At 34.6% G+C, this 22,633-nt stretch overlaps 2 protein-coding genes across 2 annotated transcripts; both read right to left on the bottom strand.

Moving 5' to 3' along the window:
* Window positions 1-515: 515 nt before the first annotated feature.
* On the bottom strand, window positions 516-8,907 carry LOC145555595 (uncharacterized). The gene is made up of 7 exons (XM_081617338.1): window positions 8,478-8,907; window positions 6,924-7,128; window positions 6,627-6,828; window positions 5,998-6,191; window positions 5,657-5,816; window positions 2,201-2,365; window positions 516-1,414 (listed from the first exon to the last, which is right to left on the bottom strand). Exons 1-7 carry the CDS (start codon window positions 8,659-8,661, stop codon window positions 953-955), a joined length of 1,572 nt encoding a protein of 523 aa, XP_081473464.1. The 5' UTR covers window positions 8,662-8,907; the 3' UTR covers window positions 516-952.
* Window positions 8,908-10,600: 1,693 nt separating this feature from the next.
* On the bottom strand, window positions 10,601-16,797 carry LOC145641534 (phototropic-responsive NPH3 family protein NPY1-like). Its single transcript, XM_081692358.1, has 4 exons — window positions 15,940-16,797; window positions 13,277-13,346; window positions 11,623-12,786; window positions 10,601-11,402 (listed from the first exon to the last, which is right to left on the bottom strand). The coding sequence occupies exons 1-4, from the start codon at window positions 15,999-16,001 to the stop codon at window positions 10,851-10,853; spliced, it is 1,848 nt and encodes a 615-aa protein (XP_081548484.1). The 5' UTR covers window positions 16,002-16,797; the 3' UTR covers window positions 10,601-10,850.
* Window positions 16,798-22,633: the final 5,836 nt, after the last annotated feature.

Raw genomic sequence — 22,633 nt, 5'->3', positions numbered from 1 at the left:
ACACTTATTTTACTGAGTATTCCGTATTAGTTGATTTAATAGTAAGAATTGTTCTCACAACTATAAAATTATACTAGTAGATTCAATCTATTTCGAAGGCAACTTAAGGGTGAGAATTTCCTTATCGTTTTTCTCATACTCCCAAAAAAACCTTGCTCGCGTATTCAGACCGGGTTGACCAGTGTTAGTTAATCTCAGCGGTAGATCCACCTTAGGACTTAGGAATATGGGTCACAGACAAGTTGACAGTGCTAACACCCTTTGGCAAAATAATTGAGTCTAGTAAATTTTATAATAGAGAAAATCGCATGCATCATGTGTATTAATAATTTAAATAAAAATATGAATATGCATATGTTTAATACATAACTTTAAATAATAATATCTTTAATAATGTAAAACAAAAAATTATTAAAATTTAATATTTGGAAAATAAACGTTGAGAGGAATCATACAAGACCTAACTGGACTAATGTTTTTGCTTAGAAATAATCACAAAATGAAGGCAAAGTACCTTTAGTGGCAAAAGTCACAACGACTAACTATTTATTCTGAATTGCATCCTTAAGAGGGAAAAAGAATGTCATTATTCATTATCTTGACTACTAGTAATTGTTTTACCTGAACTGCGTGCTTGAGAGGGAGAAAAAAAAAAAAAAAAAAAGACATTTTAACTTCTGCATCATGTAAACGAGCAACGAAGTCAAGGAACAATCCCAACTTATCTTGTAAAAATGCTTCTGAAAAAGAATAGGAAAGATGAATAAGTGCACAAATTGCTTCCTGTCTTTTTTTCATTCTGCATCAAGACGGAACCTTATCGAATGTGAGGAACTAAGCTCAAAGTAGCCAATCGACTAGGGTGGATTCTTAAGCCGATTGAATGTCAAACTTTGAGCATCCCTTTATCTGCCTCCTCAGTTTTCTGTCCTCATTCCTGCTGGTATGAACTTCACCAGCTTGAATACGAATTAACTTCTTGCAGTGGTTTGACAGAAACAGCATATGGGGAGTTCCAATCAGCATCAAAGATTTGTTGAAGTTGGGAAACAATGACAGGGTTGTACGTGCCAAAACTGACACCGGCAGTTGCATAGAAATAATCCCATACGAGGTTGCTTGTCCCAATGTGAGCTCTCACATCGCTGACAGCATATTTCCCATGATTCACTCTCGTGTAACCAGGGTACAGGTTCCCTGAACTAGTGCCATTGCTAATAGCTGGCCCAGTTGAATTGTAACCAGGCACCTCGTAGTATTTGATTTCCACTTTGCCCGAGCAGTGATTATATGGTGATGAATGGCACATGACATTAGTGTATAGTAGAGCTTTCAAATAATTATCAGTGTTGTTGATGAAATGTGCCCATCGTGCCACAAGGAGCTGGACTGTTGCCCTCTTTGAAAATACAACCTATCCAATGGAATAATTAGGAAAACTAAGTACTTAACAAATAGACATTAATGAAAAAGGGACCAATGTCTGCTTTAGGAGAAAACATGTAAATGAGCTCATTTTCTAAAAGCACAAGACCCAAAAGTAGTTGTAATATTTTTTCAAGCTTATCTGTCTACCTATTTATTTCAGATCATGATGACAGACCTCATCATTACACCTTGTTACTCCTCCCGTTCCTAGATAATATGCCATGTTTGATGGGAATACTTTAAGAAATTTAGTTGATATTATAACTACCAATCATTACCCAAAAGTCGAAAATATACATCTCCACCACCACTGTTGTTAATCTTTGAAACTCTTTGTTATGGATATAGCTATGAATATGATGGGAAAGTCCAAAGTTAAAGATAATAGTGGCCTTAATTAAAAACGTGGCCAATTATTTATGCATGGAGGGTTACTGTATTTTCCCTTAATTGCTCAGTAACTTCCCCAAAGAGTCAAGATGAAATCTAAAAACTTCTTATATAGCTTTACACCTATTAGGAGGACAGTCAAAATTGAGAAGCAGCGAGGATTATGGCCCTTCACCTAAAAAAAACTCTCTGAGGGTTATGAAGGATAGCTTAAAACATGATACAGCCACAGAAGATGTTTTCCTAAGAATCATACAGCTCTGTTTTGAGGTAAGATATAAAGATGTGGGGGGTGTTATGAAATCAAAGTGAGTGTAAGACCCAGAGATAAAAGATAAACCATGAACTTCTACAATATTCAAGCATCAACGTGAGGAAATACCTCTGATATAGCAGACGAAAGAGCCGACCAGTAAACAGTTTGTTCTGTATATTGAGACTGACCAAGCCAATCCATCGTACTGATCCTAACAACAGCTCCAGTTCCTACAGATTTTATGGTATCTAACCATGCTTGTTCATCTGTCTGGAATCTTCCAAAAGAAAGCTACAGCACAGAAAAATCAATCACCTAGAGATGAGAAGCATTCAAATACAGCAGAAGAAAATACAATAAATGACAATGGAGAAAGAAAATCAATCAATCAATCAATCAAAGCCTTAATCCCAAAAGTGGGGTCGGCTAACATGAACCAAATTTGATTATTCCGTGTAGTCATCAACATAAATCTTTCTCCTCCATCCCTTACGATCCAAAACTTCATCCTCACGTAAATCCATGCACTTCATATCCTTCCTCACTCCTTCCAACCAAGTCATCTTTGGTCTCCCTCTTCCTCGTTTAATCCCTCCATGGTCCCACTCTTCCACTCTTCGCACCGGTGCACCCTCGGGTCTCCGTCTTACATGTCCAAACCAACGCAGACGATTTTCCCTTAATTTATCTACAATGCCCGCCACACCTACTTTCTTGCGAATAACCTCATTTCTGATTCTATCTCTTAAAGTGTTTCCACACATCCACCTTAACATGCGCATTTCCGTAACCTCCATCTTTTTAATATGCTCTTTCTTAGAAGCCCAACATTCTGTACCATAGAGCAACACTGGTCTTATGGCAGTCCTGTAGAATTTTCCCTTCAACTTTAAGGGAATGCTGCGGTCGCATAACACTCCCGTGGCCGCTCTCCATTTAAGCCACCCTGACTTAATCCTGTGGGTCACGTCTTGATCAATGTCACCATTCTTCTGGATGATCGACCCTAGGTACTTAAAACATTCACTCATGGTCAAATCCTTTCCATCCAAACTCACCACTTCATTGCTTGTCCCCCTCTGAGTGCCAAAACGACATACCAAATATTCAGTCTTACTCCGACTTAGCTTAAACCCTCTAGATTCCAACCTTTGCCTCCATTGCTCCAACTTGACATTAACCCCATCCTTAGTCTCATCCACCAAAACGATATCATCTGCGAACAGCATACACCATGGAACCTCATCTTGAATTGGTCTAGTTAATTCATCTAGAACCGTTGCAAAAAGAAAAGGGCTTAATGCAGACCCTTGATGCAATCCGATTGTAATAGGGAAATCTTTTGTCAACCCTCCGCATGTCCTCACATTTGTTGACACATCCCGATACATATCCTTAACTAGGTCTACATACCTTCGTGGGATACCTTTCTTCAACATTGCCCACCAAAGTATCTCTCTTGGCACCTTGTCATATGCCTTCTCTAAATCAATAAAGACCATATGAAGATCTTTCTTCTTTACCCTATAAAACTCCATCATTTGTCTTATCAAATGGATTGCCTCCATAGTAGATCTCCCAGGCATAAAACCAAATTGGTTATCTGAAATGCTTGTGCATGCCCTCAACCTTTGTTCAATCACCCTTTCCCACAACTTCATAGTATGGCTCATAAGCTTAATTCCTCGATAGTTAGAACAATCTTGAGCGTCTCCTTTGTTTTTATAAACCGGGACCAAGGTGCTCTTCCTCCAATCTTGTGGGATCCTTGTAGCCGTCCATATCTTGTTGAAAAGGTTTGTTAACCAATCAATACCAAACTTACCCAAACACCTCCACACCTCTATCGGTACCCCATCAGGGCCAACCGCCTTCTTAGGTTTCATCTTCCTCAGTGCAATCTCCACCTCTACTCTCCTAATCCTTCGCACATACTCCATGTTGATTTCTTCATCACTCATAGAGGTATCTCCTATCACAACTCCATTACTTCCATTAAATAATTCATCGAAGTACCCCTTCCACCTGTCCTTGATGCCCTCCTCTTGCACTAGGACCATTTGGTTCTTATCTTTGACACACTTCACCATGCCAATATCCTTCCTTGCCTCTTGTCTTCTCTTTGCCATCTTATAAATGATCCTTTCTCCCTCCTTGGAATCAAGCTTTTCATAAACCTCCTGATATGCCTTTTCTTTTGCTTGGCGAACAGCTGCCTTTGCCTTACTCTTAGCCTCCTTATACGCTGCAAAGGTTTCATCACTCCTACATTTTCCTAAGGCTTGATAGCATTCCCTTTTTTGCTTAATTACTGCTTTCACCTCTTCATTCCACCACGAAGTATCTCTCTGTACCGAAGTTCTTCCCCTTACTTCCCCTAAGACCTCTTTGGCCACTCTTAGGAAACAGTTCTTCATTCGTAACCAAGTCATGTCCGGATCCACCTCTCCATCCCAATCCGCTTCTTCAATTACCTTTTCTGTAAAAACCTTAGCTTTTGCATCCCTTAGGGTCCACCATCTTATCCTTGGTTCTTCTTGTCTAACTTTTTTCTTCGCCTTCTCTTTCAGACGAATAGTCATTACCAATAGCCGGTGTTGGGTGACCACACTCTCCCCTGGGATAACCTTACAGTTTATGCAACTTTGTCTATCTATGCTCCTTGTGAGCAGGAAGTCTATTTGAGTTGCATTTGCTCCATTCCGAAAAGTTATCAAGTGTGAATCCCTCTTCTTAAACCAAGTATTAGCCAAAATTAAATCATATGATTGGGAGAAAGAAAAAGGAAAAGATAATTATAGAAATTGGCTTCATTCTTTTCACCTAAAAAATTCTTATTTGAACTTGTCTAAATTTTAATTTTAGCTGTAAAATGAAATTGGTAATCCTTTCCCCTTATGTTAACTTAAACAATTGACCCTTCATTTCTGGATTATATTGGCCCTTGTCTAAACTTATTTTTCCATATTCTTGGGTTGGAATTAAATAACTAAGGAGACAATAAGTAACACTAAATAGAAGGTGAACAAGGTAAGGTAGTTACCCTCATTTCTAGGAAAATATATACTCAGAGACCAAGGGGGAGGGTGGGCCTGTGTGGAACTATTACCCTTATTTGGAGGGTAGCCATTCCCCCATCCCTCCCCCCTCCCTTAATTACATCACCTCCACAAAACGTTCTTTTAATTTTCACTAATCTCCCTAATTATTCAACCTCAACTCAAGCATGCCCCAAAACTTGTTTCTCAATGTTAAAAGCAAAGCCTAATTAAATTTCCATGTAAGTACTTAATGTTACTAGTTTCAACTTTTTTTAACGGGTAGTATGGCCCCCACCAGAGGGGGGAGAGGCAACTTCGTGTGTGTGAGCCTTAATCTCTCAAACCTCAGGCTAATTCCTTGCTCTTGGTTATTCCAGCTTAGCAAGAAAAAATAATTTTCTATATTCCAAAGTTATCAGAAGTCAGAGGAGTACAAAAAAAGGATGACTGAAATCCAGAATCTCTGATGACAGGCAAAAAACATTCGGAACAAGTCTGCTTAACTAACAAGAAACAAAGAGTTTCAACTTGAACACCCTACCTCGGGAGGAGCAAAAGAGAGATAGCTAGAAGAATGCTGGGGCGTTGAACTGTTGCTGTATCCAGGAGTCTGAATAGGTAGCTGAAACATATATGGATCAGAGAGCAAAGGGTATCCAGATACATGATTGGTATTAACATAATCATGAGGAAGAGGAGATCTGCAACATTAATATACTTGGATGTTAAATACAACCCCTAAAAAGAAAGCATTGATAAAGCAAAGTTTGTACTAATCCTAAATGAACAAGAAGTGCATCAATCTGAAGTAAAATATACACAATTTGCATTTCTAGCAAACAAGCTGTGTGTAAACCAGAAATTTTGTTTATAAAAACATACTTGCATCTTTCTTCTTGAACAACAAAATGTGACCAGCAAGGAACTGTTCTATTAATCTGCCATTGTTGATCCCATGTTGTTGTAGTATGTGCTGATGGATTCAGTGAACCAAGCATCCACAAGTTGTTATAGTAAATCTCAACATTCTTGGCGATTTTTGGACAATCAGCAATATAGATACCAGCTTCTTTAACCTATTAAGATTCAAAAACAATGCAATAATTGCATGAAAAATGTGACATAGATGCAAATGTTGGAATGTAGTTTGACAAGGAAGGTTTAAATAAGATATACGATTTATAGAGAGGATACTGTAATGAATTGGCAACTTTGGTAGGGCATAATAGGTAGTACAATATACTTATGGCCTATGCGCGCTAGTGTTGTATGTTGAGGAGGAAGATAAGTGAGTGAGTCAGAGGAGTAATGCTATTAAATAAGAGAAGATTAGACTGGGATTGTTATGGGGAATATTGTGTTGAGTTTTAGTTAGCTCTTTGGAGTAATAAAGCCTTTCGATTTAAATCTATCATCTATTTTCTGTAATTTCCTTAATATCTATCAAAATCTTTATTTCTTTCTTCCTTTAAGTTCAACCAGTTATGCTAATTCATACGAGTAACAAATACCTGTGTGAGTGATTTCCAGTCATTATTGGCAGATCCAATGTATACATTACGTTCATCTGATATCCAAACTTTAGCATGGACTATGCCAGACCCCCACCAATTGCCAAGTAATAGTGTAACATTCTCGACATTTGGTCTTCCTGCCGCTAGGTCAGATGGCTCTTTGGTATAATCAGGATACACGCCTGAGTGGTGCAAAAGCCTATAATGGATTACATATAGCAAGGTACCCAAAAAAGAGTTCACTAAAAATGTAATTTGCATTGTTCTACAAGAACAAGGTAATTAAATCTATACCTGACTTTGACATTGCGGTCAGCAGCATTTTCAATGGCTTTATATACACTAAAACCTTCTTTAGCACCAAATCTATCCATTTCTTCTTCTGAGTACCCATAATCCCCTGAAAGAGGATTATCTGGCCCGGCAACCAATTGCCAGTATTGTGCCATAATATCCAGCTTTTTAGTTGAATTACCAGCCAGCCACCGGAATACATCAGCTGACAAAGTGCATAAAAGTTGTTGTTGTAAGCAAAATCAAAGGTCAAAAGTCAAAATTGATCTGCATTCTGGACATCTCTAGATCATTGCAAAATTGAAGACTGGATATGGGTGCTACGCAGCTCACAATTACTTGAGAAAGCGGAATACAATGTGCTACACTGAGCACTGGTCATGTATTGCCAACAGTAAGCAATATACTTTATGAAATGCAGTAATCTATACCAAATGTCAATCAACCAAATCAAAGGAAAAACCATCAAGACGTTACTAGTGCTGAAGCTCACCTCCAAAGCTTCACAATAACAACCTAACTTCGGAGAATCAAAAACGTGTACAGAGAGAACAAAATAAACAGAATAAGATACTTCTATCTGGTAGTCAGCCTAAAAACAAAGTCCTAAAACATAAATGACAGCTGAAAATTCGACACTGAGCAACAGCGATATCCAATTCACTCACCCCCTTCCCTCCTCCAAAAAACAATCAATAATTTGGAAATTGGTATGTAATACATAGTGAACTAGTGGACTAACCGAACAAAACAAGGTAGCAAATCACATTCCTGTACTCGTTTTATGTTACAGAACATACTGCATTCCAACACTAAGCACCCTAGCAAAAAAAAGAGCATTATTTTCCAAATTCACAAGCTAGCTGCGCTTGGCAATTCATTCCAAATAAACTTCATTACACACAAAACTCCAATAATAAGCGTAACACTGCCTAAAAAATGCTTTTTTGTCTAATTTCTTTGTTTTTGGTCCAAAGCAAAAGGCTTTAGTTGATATAGGCAAATTCCTCCTCCATTGATCAGACTACTAATAAAATGTAATTTGTATAAAGTTTAAACCTTCATATTCAAGTACTAAGATTGACATTTATCACATCAGCAATTAACTGGGCTTTTCCCTTTGGCAGCAACATACTTTTGCACATTCTCATTGGTAACAAATTATATTCAGGAATCTCTTAATTAGCATTAGCTTTATACTTGTTCTCTAATCTAGCAATATATGTGCAATAGTATATTGGTACCAAAGTGAAAAAATTTGCCAATGAGAATGTGCAAAACTAATGCTATAGGCATATTTTCCAAATCAACACAGACAAAATAAACTAGACCAAGTAAAAGGTTTTGCTATCTATAGTCTCAATGTTTCGGAATTCATGACAAAATCACGTGACAATCAATATTTTAAATTTTATACGAATTCATGACAAAATCATGTGTCAATCAGTATTTCAAATTTTATACTTAGCCCTTAACGCTACATAACGCTACATATATCATTATCCGGGGAAAACATTAAAGCATTTAGAAATAATAGAATGATAAGATATATACCAGTAGAAAGAACACCAGGAACGAGAGAAAGATGAGGCATGTCGGTGGGAATTGATTGAACCAGCCAAGCCTTACACTCTTCCTTCGCCATTGCAGTTGATGAGGAGAGAGAAAATAGGGCAAACAAGAAAACCCCAACTGAAATTAACGCTGAAAACTTCATCTTTTTCAAAATTGAATTCATACCCACTTTAATTCAATGGGTTTTCTCTTCTGGGTTAAGCTCAGATTAACTGGAAATTGAGTTGAAAGCTTGAAAATTGGATTTTGATTGATAAGTGAGAGAATGGGGGAATTGTTTGGAAGAAGATCCTAATAAAATTTGGATATTCTCATATTCGTTTGAAATTGATGAAGAAGGTACTGAGAAAATTCAATCTACTAGTTGACTAACAGTTGCATATTCCAATTTTCCCGGGTTTAATATGAGTTGAATAAAAAGAAATGGAGTAAAAATAGGAGGAAAATGAACTAGGCTCACTATTTTTATTTTTATTTTTTAATTAAAAAAAAAGAAAGATATGTACGTAGTAATGTAGTATAGGATGGTGTTGTTGAGCATGATCCTAAAGTTTACGGATCCACTTTGTTAAGCTTAACCCAATAATAAGCGTGGGTTAATAGATAATCAAGTGCTTGTCCACGATGATAGTTGAAAGGTTGTTTGTGATTAAAAATTAGGAAAGTGAGAAAATTGGAGGTCATGGATCATGAATTTGTAATGGAATTATTAGAATCACCGAAATCAAGTTATGATAAGAAATGAAAGATTGACATGCGAAACATGTATGAGAAATTAGTAAAAAATAATGTCATGGTAAAAGACAAACAAAAGCTTGGTGTTGCAAATCATTGGTCATATTGATTTTTGAATAATATATATTTATATGCGATAAGATGAAAGCAGTAGAATGTACATGATAAAGGAAGATAAAATTATGACCTAATAAGTTTCTTTGGCAATTAATAGGAATCCTTGATCAGAGATGTTGGTTATCAACTAGTGGAAAGAGAGGGAAATTATCAATTGGTCCTCCATTGGCCTTACTGGTAAGGTTTCATTGTTTGCAAAGAGCTAAAGACATGTCCAAGAGTCAGTCATTTCCTAAACTCTAATACCAAGCAACTTACACATGAAACATTGCAAAAAGTCAACTTTCATAAAAGTACTAGTTGAAAATTGAAAGAAGACATTGATGAATTTAATTGTTCTTTATAAGCATTGAATCTAGAATTTTAGAAAAAAAAAAAATAATAATAAGCAAATGCCTATTAAAATGCATTGACATTAAAGCAATCATTTTCAAGGCTTACAATTGGAAAAAGAGTTTTGGAGATAGGATTCAAAATCCCTTGATGTAAGCTTACATAAAATAGCACGTAATTTAGACATGTTATCACACTATTGCTCAAATGAATCATAAAAGAAAATATCTATAAATGTTCACCATTTTAATTGGTTAAACTCTTGTAAGGTGATATTGAAAACATGGAAATGAATCACTTCTAAAATATCAGCAAATCACCCTTGCAATCATTAGGAGCCACGTGCCCAGGCCACCATCTAACCAAAGAGCCATAACAAATTCCAAATCTTTATCAAGTTCAGTGCAATATCTCTTAGACCTAAAAATTAAACCTTGTGTTTATATTGTGAGGTTGACCTAAACCGAGAACAAAGAATCTCGATAAGGATTAATTTGTCTTGTGGAATGAAGACATGCAAGACTATGATACAATCTACAATTGATTCATGTTCAACTAGGATTCTTTCCAACCTAATTAAAGTTATAATCACTATATAAAAATGCTACACATACATTATTAAAGCTATGCATTATTAGTATTACATTGTACCAAAATCTAAAATACTACAACAACATTCAAAAGAAAAACTTGTGGGACCACCATGTATCCTCATTCCTCTACATATATTAGTGTCCACATGTACATTAATCAAAACTCCCATCTTTTCATCTCCATAATATGGCCAACTTTTTATTACAGTAGGAAATAAAAAAATAAAAAAAAAAATAATAAAAAAAATAAAAAAAGGCATATCACGTCATACAAAACCCTAAAATCTCTTCTTAGCCCATTTTTCTATGGTTTAAGAGAAAATATTAGATTAAACAACAATTAATTAGGACCTAAGTTGGTCAAGTAGCATACAGGACACTTACAAAAGGAACTGATTACATTTTCTGCACTTAATTAGCGCCTTTTTGTTAGCAGATAAATCACATCAACTTCCCTAATTACTTAAACACTACACCCATAACCTACTAGGTACAACAACAGAAAAAAGAAGTTAATCCTACCACATTTTTTACACTAATAGACCATCAAATCTAATAGCTCTCCTCGCTTCCTTTAAGAGACAGAATGCCTCCTGTGTCGTGAACTTGAACCAGACGACTTTGTATCACCGGGAACCAATGAAGTAGTTGGTGACTGAGAACTCCCGCTTGTCTCTGAGCTCTTGCTCTCGCCATTCCCCTTGCCCATACCCCATAACTTATCGAATATCCTCCTTGATCGCGAAGGAACCAACTGTGCCCCACTCCGGCTGTTTTTACTACTGTTTTTCTTGGCCATCATTTTCCCATTTCGTTGTAATTCTTCATTGTCCTCGATCTTCACTTTGTCAATCTGTTTCCTCAGCGATTTACAGCTTTCTAGGGTTCTCTGATCCCAATCTTCATCTTCGTTTGGTGTGGAAGATGAAGTGATGTTGGAAATTCTGTTAAGGGATTGAGTTGCACTCGCTGACCTCATCTGCTCGAAGTACAAAACTTGGACTACGACTCGAAGAGGAAGCCGGTCGTTTTGAGCAGCATGAGTTGATGCATCCATGGTGAACTTCTTAACATCCATTAGCCCGCATATTTGCTTCTTCTCTGCTTTAGTCAAGTCTGGATGCTCCTGAAAACATCATGAACATAACAGATCATATCAGCTAAGATATTAACAATTTAACTTAACAAAAATCTATTAACTAGGATATAAAATTATAAATCTACTAGTAAAACGTGAGATACAACAAGGAACAACTAACAAGCCCAAAGCTAATTGCTAATGAACAAAGATGACATGAAATATTGATATGATATAAGCCAATCGAGTAAACAAAAACTACACGTACCTTTAAGTACATATCAATAGCCCTGTACAATCCGTCATGGATTGGTCTTGCAGACTCAGGTATCAATCTCGCTAATTCAATGAAGCTTGAAGGGGCCAAACACGGATCTGAAGCAATTTCAGCAAGATAAGCATCAACCAGTCCGCCAACATTTAACAAGGATCCACGGTCTAGAGCTAACTCTGACTCGCCCTTCTCATTGTTCTCGTAAATATTTAGTTCCCAACAGCTTTTTTCTTGCAGCACGAATCTTTTCAAAATGCACAAAACCAGTTCGACATCATAAACTGTAGGCTGGGGAGGCCTTGCTGGGATCAAGAGGTCCTTTACTGTTGCCTGATCAAGTTTCAAGCTAATTTTTCTCACCAAGTCTTCCCTAGCAGCATCCTCTGCTTCAACTAGAACGGCAACTTTTAACAGCTTAAACAAGAAGCTACAAGAACAACCCAATGATCTATCAGGTGGTAACAAGCATATGATTGTTTCCACCAACGATTTGTTTCTTTGGATATGATCATCGGAAACCAAAGCATCAAGAGAATCTGGCAACCATCTGATGGCATACATCTTTAGAGCTTCTCCGATCACAGAACCATCCATTCTTCCCTTTGACTTTATAGCAATCAAAACTCGCTTATACAGATTGATATCTAATTCACATAAATCCTCAACCCACCAGTCTTTGGGAACTGATTCAACTGTCTCATGCTCGATGATTCTGTCTTGCATTGCTAATTTTCTGTTATGTGTGTAAGACCAAGTGATTTTCGAAGGGTCCACTGAGGTCTTGGATGCAATAGAGTCTATGCATCTCCCAATAATCTTCAAATCTTCAGACCACGGTAAAAGAGATTTAGAGTTTTGAAGCACAATGATTGAATCTTTCCAAGTACGAAAGATACTGGAATTGAGAAAAACCTCTATCTTGTATATAAGATTTCCTCGATCAACATCTTCAGTCATCTCAAGGTACTCCGCAGCACAACGTGCAGCAACAACATTATAAGCATTGAGAGTAACAGTCATCCCATAGCAGAATTTGGCACATATATCAAAAGCTTTTGGCCCTCCAGGAAAGTCGGGCAAATGAATTTCATCGCTCTTTTCTTCATCTGCTCTCACTATAAGCTTTTGCAGGCGGCTGCTTTTTGACAGAAGAGGAAACTGTAGAAATCCATGGAGCATAAAAATAATATACAGATGAGCTTGATTATATATGTAAAGTCCTTTTCGGAAAAATAATTTCAAAGAATAGAATGATGGAAAAGACTTTTTAGTATCCGATATAGTGGCTGGGAAATGACAAGGCTAAGAACACTCATTTCAAGTTGAACATTTATCAGAATAGACAAATTGGAAAGGAAGGGCATCCATCCCCAATCCTGAATTTATTCAAAAAACGAAGCATCATATAAAGCAACCTCTCAAACACACACACAAAGAAATGGAGTTGGCTTGGATGACTGATTACAGTAGGGCGTTTTAAGTCCGAGATATAGTAAAAGGTGTCTAATTAATCAATTTAATTCAAAGTTTTGAAAGCCTAAGAGAAATCATGGTTTTCTGAAACAGAACAAAGAGAGGAGCAACAGAAAAAAGATCACACATTTATATGAACCCAAACAAACACGGAATAATAATGAAGAGTTCCTACCTTGTGAAGGTAAAACTTCACATCACCCACAGTTACAGCAACATCAGTGGCAAGGTCAGAGGAGACATATCTGCAAAGATGGGTAATGAATAGAAGTTAGCGCGGAAATTTCAATCTACTAAGAGTCTTAGACCACCACACTTTACACAAAGCCAATTAATCAAGAAATCCTACACTAACTTTCATTTCTCATCCAAATAAGTCACATCAGTTTGAGGCAAGAGTTGCAAGACTACTGATTTAATGAAACATAGAAATCAAAATAACAAAATATTATTTTGCACCCAATTACTCCCTGTCCTAAAATGAACATCACACTTGAGATTGGCATGAAAATAAGGAGAGGTTGTTAAGTACAGAATGTGGTGTAGAGAGAACTCAGAGAAGTAATAGGTAAAGTTCAGAATAGCAGAGAAATGGGAATAGTGAGTGTAAAAAAATGTAAAGTTGTTTTTGGGACCTCCATTGTAATTGTCGTAGTAATTTTATGAATAATCTTTTGTAGACAGTCCAATACGGAAAATATGAATTTCATGTGGGTATCAAGGCATTAATTCATAAACATTCAAATACACGGCATTAAAAGTATATCGACAAACACTTCCAAAAAAAGAAAAAAAGTACATAGACTAACAAATTACTGCACCCAGAAACTAAAGCATTGCCGTCATACTTGGGCAATCCATCCAAAAGACAAAATATCAGGACATCCCACAAACATTATTTGAGCAACAAAACAACCAACGTTAAGTTTTGAACCAGCAAGGTTGTGGTTATCCATACCAAACGTCCCACCACCAATGACAAAACCATTTACCATACCCCATAATGTTCAAGAATCCATGATGTACTGGTTGAAGAGACAACTTTATGACAAGGGAAACTAAAGGGACCGCCCCAGGGTATGTGAAAGCACATAAATTTAAATCTCCTTAGAAATCTTACAAGAGTTGGTCACTAGTTTTCCTACTTCCTCCAATCTTTATTGATAAGCCATAGCCACACCTGATTTTTACGGTCTAACCTTGCCAACTTTGACCATCATTATCCAATTTATCTAAAGTATTGGATTAAAAAAAAATACGGAGTACTAGTTTGTAATATAATTGATAAATCCATATGATTCTAGCAATACAATTTCACATTAGAACCATTACGCATATGTTACAGTGCAATCCGTAGGTTGGTGAAATTTGACCATTAAAGTGGTATTAGGCCCATAATATAGAAGGATATGTAGCACGTTATACAGTTACATCACAGAAAACATTACTACCATCTACAGGCACACCACCATCCCAAATGTGTGGAATGTAGAACCAGCCCACCTTCATCATTGTTGAGCACTCAGACTCTCATATACCCAACCTCAACATCCTCGAGAAAGTGCTAAAGAAAATCCAACCTACTATCATTAGAAAAACAGCTGGTTTACAAAAGTTGCACTCAAAAGAAAATCATCATACCTAGTACTAAGCAACATTTCATCTTTTGGTGGAAACGTGGAAGAAGCAAAGGTCTTAACAACTATTCTTTATCTTTGTGCCAAATTACACCTTAATTGAGATCTTTCATTCGCTATAGATATCTAGAACCAACACTTGGGACGCCACACACACACACTATGAAAGAAATTAACTAAATCCCAACATTAAACCTGATCTAGTACTCTAGTAGCAAAAACAACAAATACGAGATCATATTAACAATCTCCGTTCCAATTTAATCGTTACATAGCTAGTTTGAATCACACTATCAACCTGAAACTAATTTCGGGGTGGAGAGGGTCCATTTATGTCCACAAATCCAGCTTTTTTAAAGATAAAGAGTTACATAATCCACAAAAATCTAGAGTAATTATCAAAAAACAACAACTCTATGTCAGCAAAATAAAAAAGAAGTGGGTCTGAAAAATCCAGCCAAATGACAATACAATTGCTTTTGTTTATGGACCACCCATCAACATTCAACACCAACATTCAAGAAAATGGATCAATGACTGGACCACTTCCTCAATTTTCACCAAATAAACCAAAATCTAAACTCATGCCTTGATTCACCTGACTCTCTAAAACCTTTTTTCACTCACTTTACTGTCCAATTTTTTTTATAATAAGCAAAAGAATATAAACTGACATTTTATACCAAAACAATTCACTAAAATTTTAATGAAAAAAAAAAAACTAATTTACTGAAATTTATCCCCACGAAATATATTCTGGCACTCTATTCAAAAAAATTCTCCCCAACATGAAGTTTCTCTATCAGAAGAATATAACAATGCACAAGAAAACACCAACAGTTTATATACAAAAGTTACATATTAGGAAATTACTAGAAACATTGCTTTAATATGAAAACAAGAATTAAATCAACAAAATTGCAATTAACTTTGTAATTACCCAAAAAAAATGTTAGAAGACTTAGAACATTATTAGAAACATTGCTTTTAAATGAAAATTAGACAGACAGGATATTTCTTCTAAACACGTAACTAAACGTCCACCCAATAGTTTATTATCGACCCTCTACAAATATGTTACCAACTAACACGATATAACTATTGCGATACAAAATCAAACATCAATCAATTAACTTATGATGTTGTAAGATGTAACAAGAAAAATAAGGGGAAAAAAATGTTAGATGATAGAAAAACTAACCTGATAGTGCTACCATCAAATTGAAAAGCATCAGGCTTTGAACCCAATTTCATGAACTTCATCTTCACAATCTCAAAAGAATGTCTGTTTTAGCTACCCTTAAAATCAATGAACAAATTTACCCAGAAAATTGTTCACATAAACCCTCTTTCACAAGCAAAATCCCCTGCTTTTTCCCCTGTTTTTTTTTCTTAATTTTAACTTCAACCCTTTTTTCTTTTTTCCCCTGTTTATTACTTTCTCTCTCTAAAAACTTCAACCCAGTAAACAAAAACAAAAAACCCAGCTCAATATCTCTCTTTAAAATTATCCAAACCCCAAAAAAAAAGAACCTTTTTTTTTCTCACCCAAAAAAAATAATTTATCAAATTAAATTAAATTTTTTGCTAACTTTTAACATATGGTGTAATAAATAACATGTCCCCTCAAAACCCATCTCACTATCAGAACCACAACACCACGTATTTAACTCTTAGCCGCCTTTACCATTAATCTTCTCTGCAAATTTCAGAACTTTGGAGAAAAAATTTCTTCCGACCCAGATTTCAAGATCAAATAAAAATCTGATCTTTTTAAGTAAATAAATATTTTTTTTCTGTAATTATAATAATAATGGCTATGAAAATGAAAATTGATCAGCTGTAGTTTGGGTGATGTAAAAATGGGGTGAATTTTTGTTTTAATTTTTCCCTCCTAAATACTTATATTTACACACGTTTTCCAGAAATGTAGAGAGAGAAAATGTATGGGGAAGAGGAGAGAGAAAGGAAGAGTAGGGAGAGAGGTACAGTGTGTGTATATTTACAGAGTGTTTCAGAGGAGAGAGAAAGAGAGAGAGATGGGCTTTTTTAGGGAGCTTTTCCTGCAGTTAAAGCACGCCAGTTGTGGTTGTACTGTTTTGCCCTTTACTCCTTGATGCCATTTTGGCTATGAAGAGTAATCCGTAATCTAGAGCCTATTAGAATACGACTAATATAGTTATGAGTCGATACATACTTGAGTTAAGTGTTGGTGTGTTGCTTCATTTGATCGGAATTAGAATTCTACTCATTCTTTACTCTATAATGAAGTTGATCCTAGCACTTATTAGTATTTTCATGTCATTTTTGTTGTGGAGGGAATATGGTATTTCGAAGCATGCATAGTATAGCTAATCCAAATACAAAGTACAAATTAGAATAAACTTAGGGTCTGTTCTCTTACGTTGAAATTCAGTTCAGTTCAATTCAGTTCAGTTCATTTCAGTTCAACTCAGCTCATTTCAGTTCAGTTCAGTTCAGCTCCTAATTTCCTTCTGTTATAAAATATTTAGTTCAGTTCAGCTGAGTTCAATCAATGAGAATAGGCCCTTACTCATGTCTTTTTAAGTCAAAGTAAACAGTTTGACTTTTACAATATACGCAAAATTCACTAAAAAAAAATAGTAGTTTTAATTAAAGTGAGTAAATTCATTTAAAACATACGGAGTTAATTGTCAAAGATATGCATTGACATTTATTTCGATTAAATTGTTACATTTACCAGAAAGCCAAAAATTGTATAGAGCGCGGAGCAAGTGTTGTTGCTTTCTAAAGGAACAAGACCAAACAATAAACCTATAGTAAAAAGGATGTTCTAATTAAAATGAAACAATTAAGTACAAGGTGATCCAATCGCTTGTTAGTATGTTGATGCCAATTTAGTTTAGCCCGTTGGTTTTGGAGGTGAAGTTTATCAACATCCCATGTGTTGTTTGACCCGATTTAGGGAGCTGTCTTTCTTCTTTTTTTGACTTTTGGATTTTAAGGAATATGAAGGAGTTCATATTTATTACGGAGTAAATTTTAGCGTTAGTTAATTTAATATGTTTAATTGCGTTACATTTGACTTATGACCTCATTAGGGTCTTGCGTTGACTTTGGGTATCTAGCATAATTTTGTAGTGCCATTATTTGTGAGGTCAAGAATAATTAGCGAAAAAGGGAAGTTTTTGGTGAGACGTATATGTGAAAATAAGGGTTGTTCTCTTTTACTAAAACACTTCAATATTCCATTCCATTAACTATTGTCTTTTTTTGGTAAAAATAAAATATAATTAAATAAACTAGTCAGTAATCACTCTTCAATTCAATAATCACTTTTGGTTTTCACATTTTGATAAACTTGAGTAATTTTTAGAGTTTTGTGTTGTCGAAATGGTAATATTATCGAATGCATTGTGTAAGTTAGATGTTGATGTGAACTATCTTAAGTTACTTATAGTATTAGTAATAGTAACCAATAATTGAGATCGAATTAAATCTACATTTTGCAGGCTCTATACACTTATAAGTGAAAATATATGTAAGTTAGATGTTGATATGGTTTAGGCCATTTACCAAAAACAACCATGACATGGAGATGTCACTTTAACCAACTAACTTAATACTGTATTAGGGTCTGTTCTCTTCAGCTTATTTTCAGTTCAGTTCAGCTTCAATCAGTTCACTTCATTTTAATTTAGTTCCTAATTTCTTTTTCTCATAAAATATTCAGTTCAGTTCAACTCAGCTCTAATCAATTCGGTTCAATTCAGTTCAGCTCGATTCGGTAAATCAGAACAAGCCCTTAAACTAGCCGAAAATTTACTTATAAAACTTTTTGTTTATAAGAAATACTCACATGAATTGAATAAACTTATACTTCCTCCGTTTTCTTTTAGATGCAACACACCCTTTAGCGCGGTAATTAAAAAATGTGGGGTTTACATGATATAATAAACTTTAAAATAGGATGAGTGGTTGTTAGGAGTATAATTAAATGGGTCATGTGCTTTAAATAAGGGAAATAGTATAGTTTTTTCCTAAAGTAACTTTCCTTTTATAGTGTGTTGCAAGTATTGTGACATTTCCTTTTTAGGGAAGTGTTGCAAGTAAATGAAAACGGACGAAGTATATTCATTAGCCATTTAATTTTATTATAAAAGCTAACTAAAGTCAACCTAAAAGATAAATTACCAATAAAGGCCAAAAAACTTTGGTGTATGCAATGGAAAATTTCCTTAAACAAATAAAGACTATACTAGCACTAGTTTAGAGGTGGGAAACATTGATGTCATGAAACGTTATATCTCATCAAAACACACACTTTTCTCTCTCTTTTAGCTAATGGCTATTCTGGAATTGAAAGGAGAGGACAATCGGCGAAAGCAGCTTTCTTCATCAAGTGTTGTAAATGTAAGTGTAAGTGTAAATGTAAGGGTGATGCCATTAAATACGTTTAGCAAGTAACCCAACCAACCCTACATTGAATTTCTACACTATACTACCCTTGTTTCATTTTTGGCTTCAATTTTTTTTTTTTTTTTTTTTTTTTTTTTTTTTTGGTTTGGCCTTTACGTTTTTTTGCATGGTCCCAATGTAACATTAATTGGCCAAAATTGGTGTAGAGGTCTCATTAATTAATTTGGCTTTTAGGTTTGTACCGTTGTACATCTAGGGGCTAGGGCAGTAATGTACTAATGTAATGTCTTTACCTTGCGCTAGCTGTGTAAATAAAGCATATTGGCTAAATTAACGTCTAAAAACAAAGTCCATTACTTGGTTAGATTGGGTCCAGTCAAATTTAAATGGATAATTTATGGTAAAATCATGGGTGTAAACAAGGTTAAACATTTTATTGAACTCATGTTTTGTTCTTTAATTTATTTTTGTTGAACTTTTATCTAATTAGGTTGAGTCCAAATTAAAGTGCATTTTATACTTTTATTCTTTAATTTATTTTTGTTGAACTTTTATCTAATTAGGTTGAGTTCAAAGCTTATTTTATACTTTTATTCTTTAATTTATTTTTGTTGAACTTTATCATATTAGGTTGAGTCCAAAGCGCAATCCCTGACCCGACTCGATAAAACGACTCAAAGTAAAGTTACTGAGAGAAACCCAAACCCGACCTGACTGGAACAACCCGAATTCAACCCGATTTGACCCAAATATCATATTTTGTAATAATGTTAAGTTTTACACTATTTTTGATAGTTTCTAAGCATAACCCGAAATCTGACTCGAACCCGACATACTGACCCGAAATGTCACCCCTATTTGCAACTCATATTAATCAAACTTATCTTGACTTATGTGAACTTCTTATACCTAGATGCAACTCATATTAATCAAACTTATCTTAACTTATGTGAACTTCTTATACCTAGATGCAATCAACTATGAGACACTCTAGAGTTGATGTGTCTATGTTACCAAGAGTAGCACCAATTGACAAGCTATGTTTCATCAAGGTTGGCAGTTAGAAGTCGGGAGACAAAACCTAATTGATTGTTGAAGTGAAGAAAATGCTCTCCTCACGAGCTGAAGTAAATTCATTAATGTGTGTTAAATTTATTGATAAAACTCGTGTTCTTTTATGTACGTATTGTCCGTTGTATCGTCCTAATGAGGTGCAAGAGAGTGGTCATCCTTACGCCCCTTGATCTTAATCTACTTTGGTCACAACTTGATTTGCGGAGTGATCAGACCAAGTGCGAGATTGGATTAAGGTCAAGTAGGAAGTTTAGCCCTAGATTGTTAGATGTATAACGTATTTTTTTTCCGGTGTAGAAATTAAAGAGTCACAAGGGCATATGATGCAAACGAGATTTGATCTCGAATGATCAAATCTTGAGTATCAACCCTCACGATGACTTTGACCAACTAATATAAGCTAGTTAATCATCCATTATATATAGTTAAATTAATAACTTCTTGATTGCATAAATTGGACTTGGGTAGCTCTTATTAACACTAACTAGCCTTCTAGCCCGTGCAATGCACGGGTTGTTTTTATAGAAAGTTGTATTGAAAGGTAATGATCGAGGAAATACCAATAAATCATTATGGGGTGTAATGTGTAATCTAAAATATAATTAAAGAAATTAGATTTTTAGGGCTCTAATTCAAAATGAGGCTTTAAAAAAAGAAGGTGAAGGGACAAAAATTAAAGAGAGAAAAAGGAAAAGGTTGAATTGAATAGGGGAAATGAATATGAAGCGTGTATGAGAGAGATGAAAATATAAGTTTAATGAAATAATTAAGATAGTGTAATAAAAAAATTTAAAAAAAAAATATAAGAAGACATGTGGCACATCTAGTGTAAAAGAAGTTAGAAAAGTGTAATAGAATGGAGACATGTGTATTTTCCGGTTAGAGTTTTTAAATACTAAGTATTGATTGATATTGATTTGAATTATATTTTTCTCAAACTTTCACATTATTATGTAAATTTATTAGGCCTTGAAATGTAGGAAGTACCTATTATTTTTTTTAAGATAATAGAAATTGAGGTGATGGATTGAAGTATTGAACAAGGCATTATTTTTTACACTATAATCTTATTTCTTGCTGAAATTTACTTGTATATAAATAACTTCAACAAAATCGAGAGCATTAATGAGGTCAGGGTTTTTTAAAAAAAATAATAAAATAATATTGGTAATAATAATAATAGGAAAATGTTATACATAGCCTTTAGGGCTACATAATAATAATAATAATCTAAAGTTGTAACATAAAATTTGGTTATGATATTTGAGTTTTACTCTTTACCTTGCCTTATGTCGTCATAAAAAAAATGTATGTGTTCTCTATGACTATTGCCTAACCAACATCCACATTCGCTCCACAATAGAAATGTATACAAATCTAAATCCACACCTTCCTCGTCCACCCAAGTGAGTACCATATTAACACTTTTGTTTGTAATTTATTGCATTCTAATTGGAAGCTTGTTATAGTTAAAACATCATAAAATCAATACAATAATAACTCAAATCACATACTCCCTCTATTTTAAAGTACTACGTAATTGACACACTCAATTTTGCGCATGTGCTGATGCATTAGTTTGACTTTATTTTTTTTATAATTAAATATTAATGAAAATTATTTTTAAAATTATATTATGAAACTTTATATTACTCTTAATATCTATCTAATAACATATTTTATGATAAAATATAATTTTTTTATTATATAAATAAAAATTATAATCAAAGCTAATACATAGTACTGTATATAAATAGTGAAAAAAGTCCAACGTTCCAGTTATATAATGCATGACCAAATTGTCCACAAATATCCATTTAGCAAGTCTTGACGTACCGTCCAAGACCCAACTCTATCACTGAACCAAAAAAAAGAAAAAAAAAAAAAGTGGTTCACTTATTTTTTTGGTCACATTTGTTATAAAATTCCTTGAGCAATCTTTAATTTAGTGATCACAATAGTCAAATTCTTGATCTCTCCTTGATGAAGAAAGTTGCTTATTAACCATCAGTCTCTATACTACGTGTGATGGTTAGTGCCAGAGAATGAATAGATTGATCAACGACATAAATTCCCAAGCATTCTGTCTTTTTCTATTTTTTTTAGACGAAGTATTTTCAAAATATTCTTATTGGGTTTGAATGATATTTTTTAGAGGAATGTCCCATATATTTTATTTAATTTACTTTACCTTGAAAAGACAAGTAGATTTTTATACGTAGTATGTTTTTGAAAGGTATTTCGACTAAAGCCATTATTTCAATACAAATGTGACCAAATAAATAAGTGAACCAAAGAAAAGGAAAAAAAAAAAAAAAAAAAAAGATATGTAGATTTTTCATTCCAACCAAAGGAAAAAAAAAAAGAAAAAAGATATGTAGATTTTTGTAAATTAGCTTATTGAAAGATTTTTGGACTAA

The sequence above is a fragment of the Chenopodium album genome, chromosome 8 (assembly GCF_948465745.1).
Source record: "Chenopodium album chromosome 8, dcCheAlbu1.1, whole genome shotgun sequence".
Lineage (NCBI taxonomy): Eukaryota > Viridiplantae > Streptophyta > Magnoliopsida > Caryophyllales > Amaranthaceae > Chenopodium > Chenopodium album.
The sequence above is the reverse complement of the archived record's forward strand: the minus strand, read 5'-3'. Positions and strand labels throughout refer to the sequence as shown.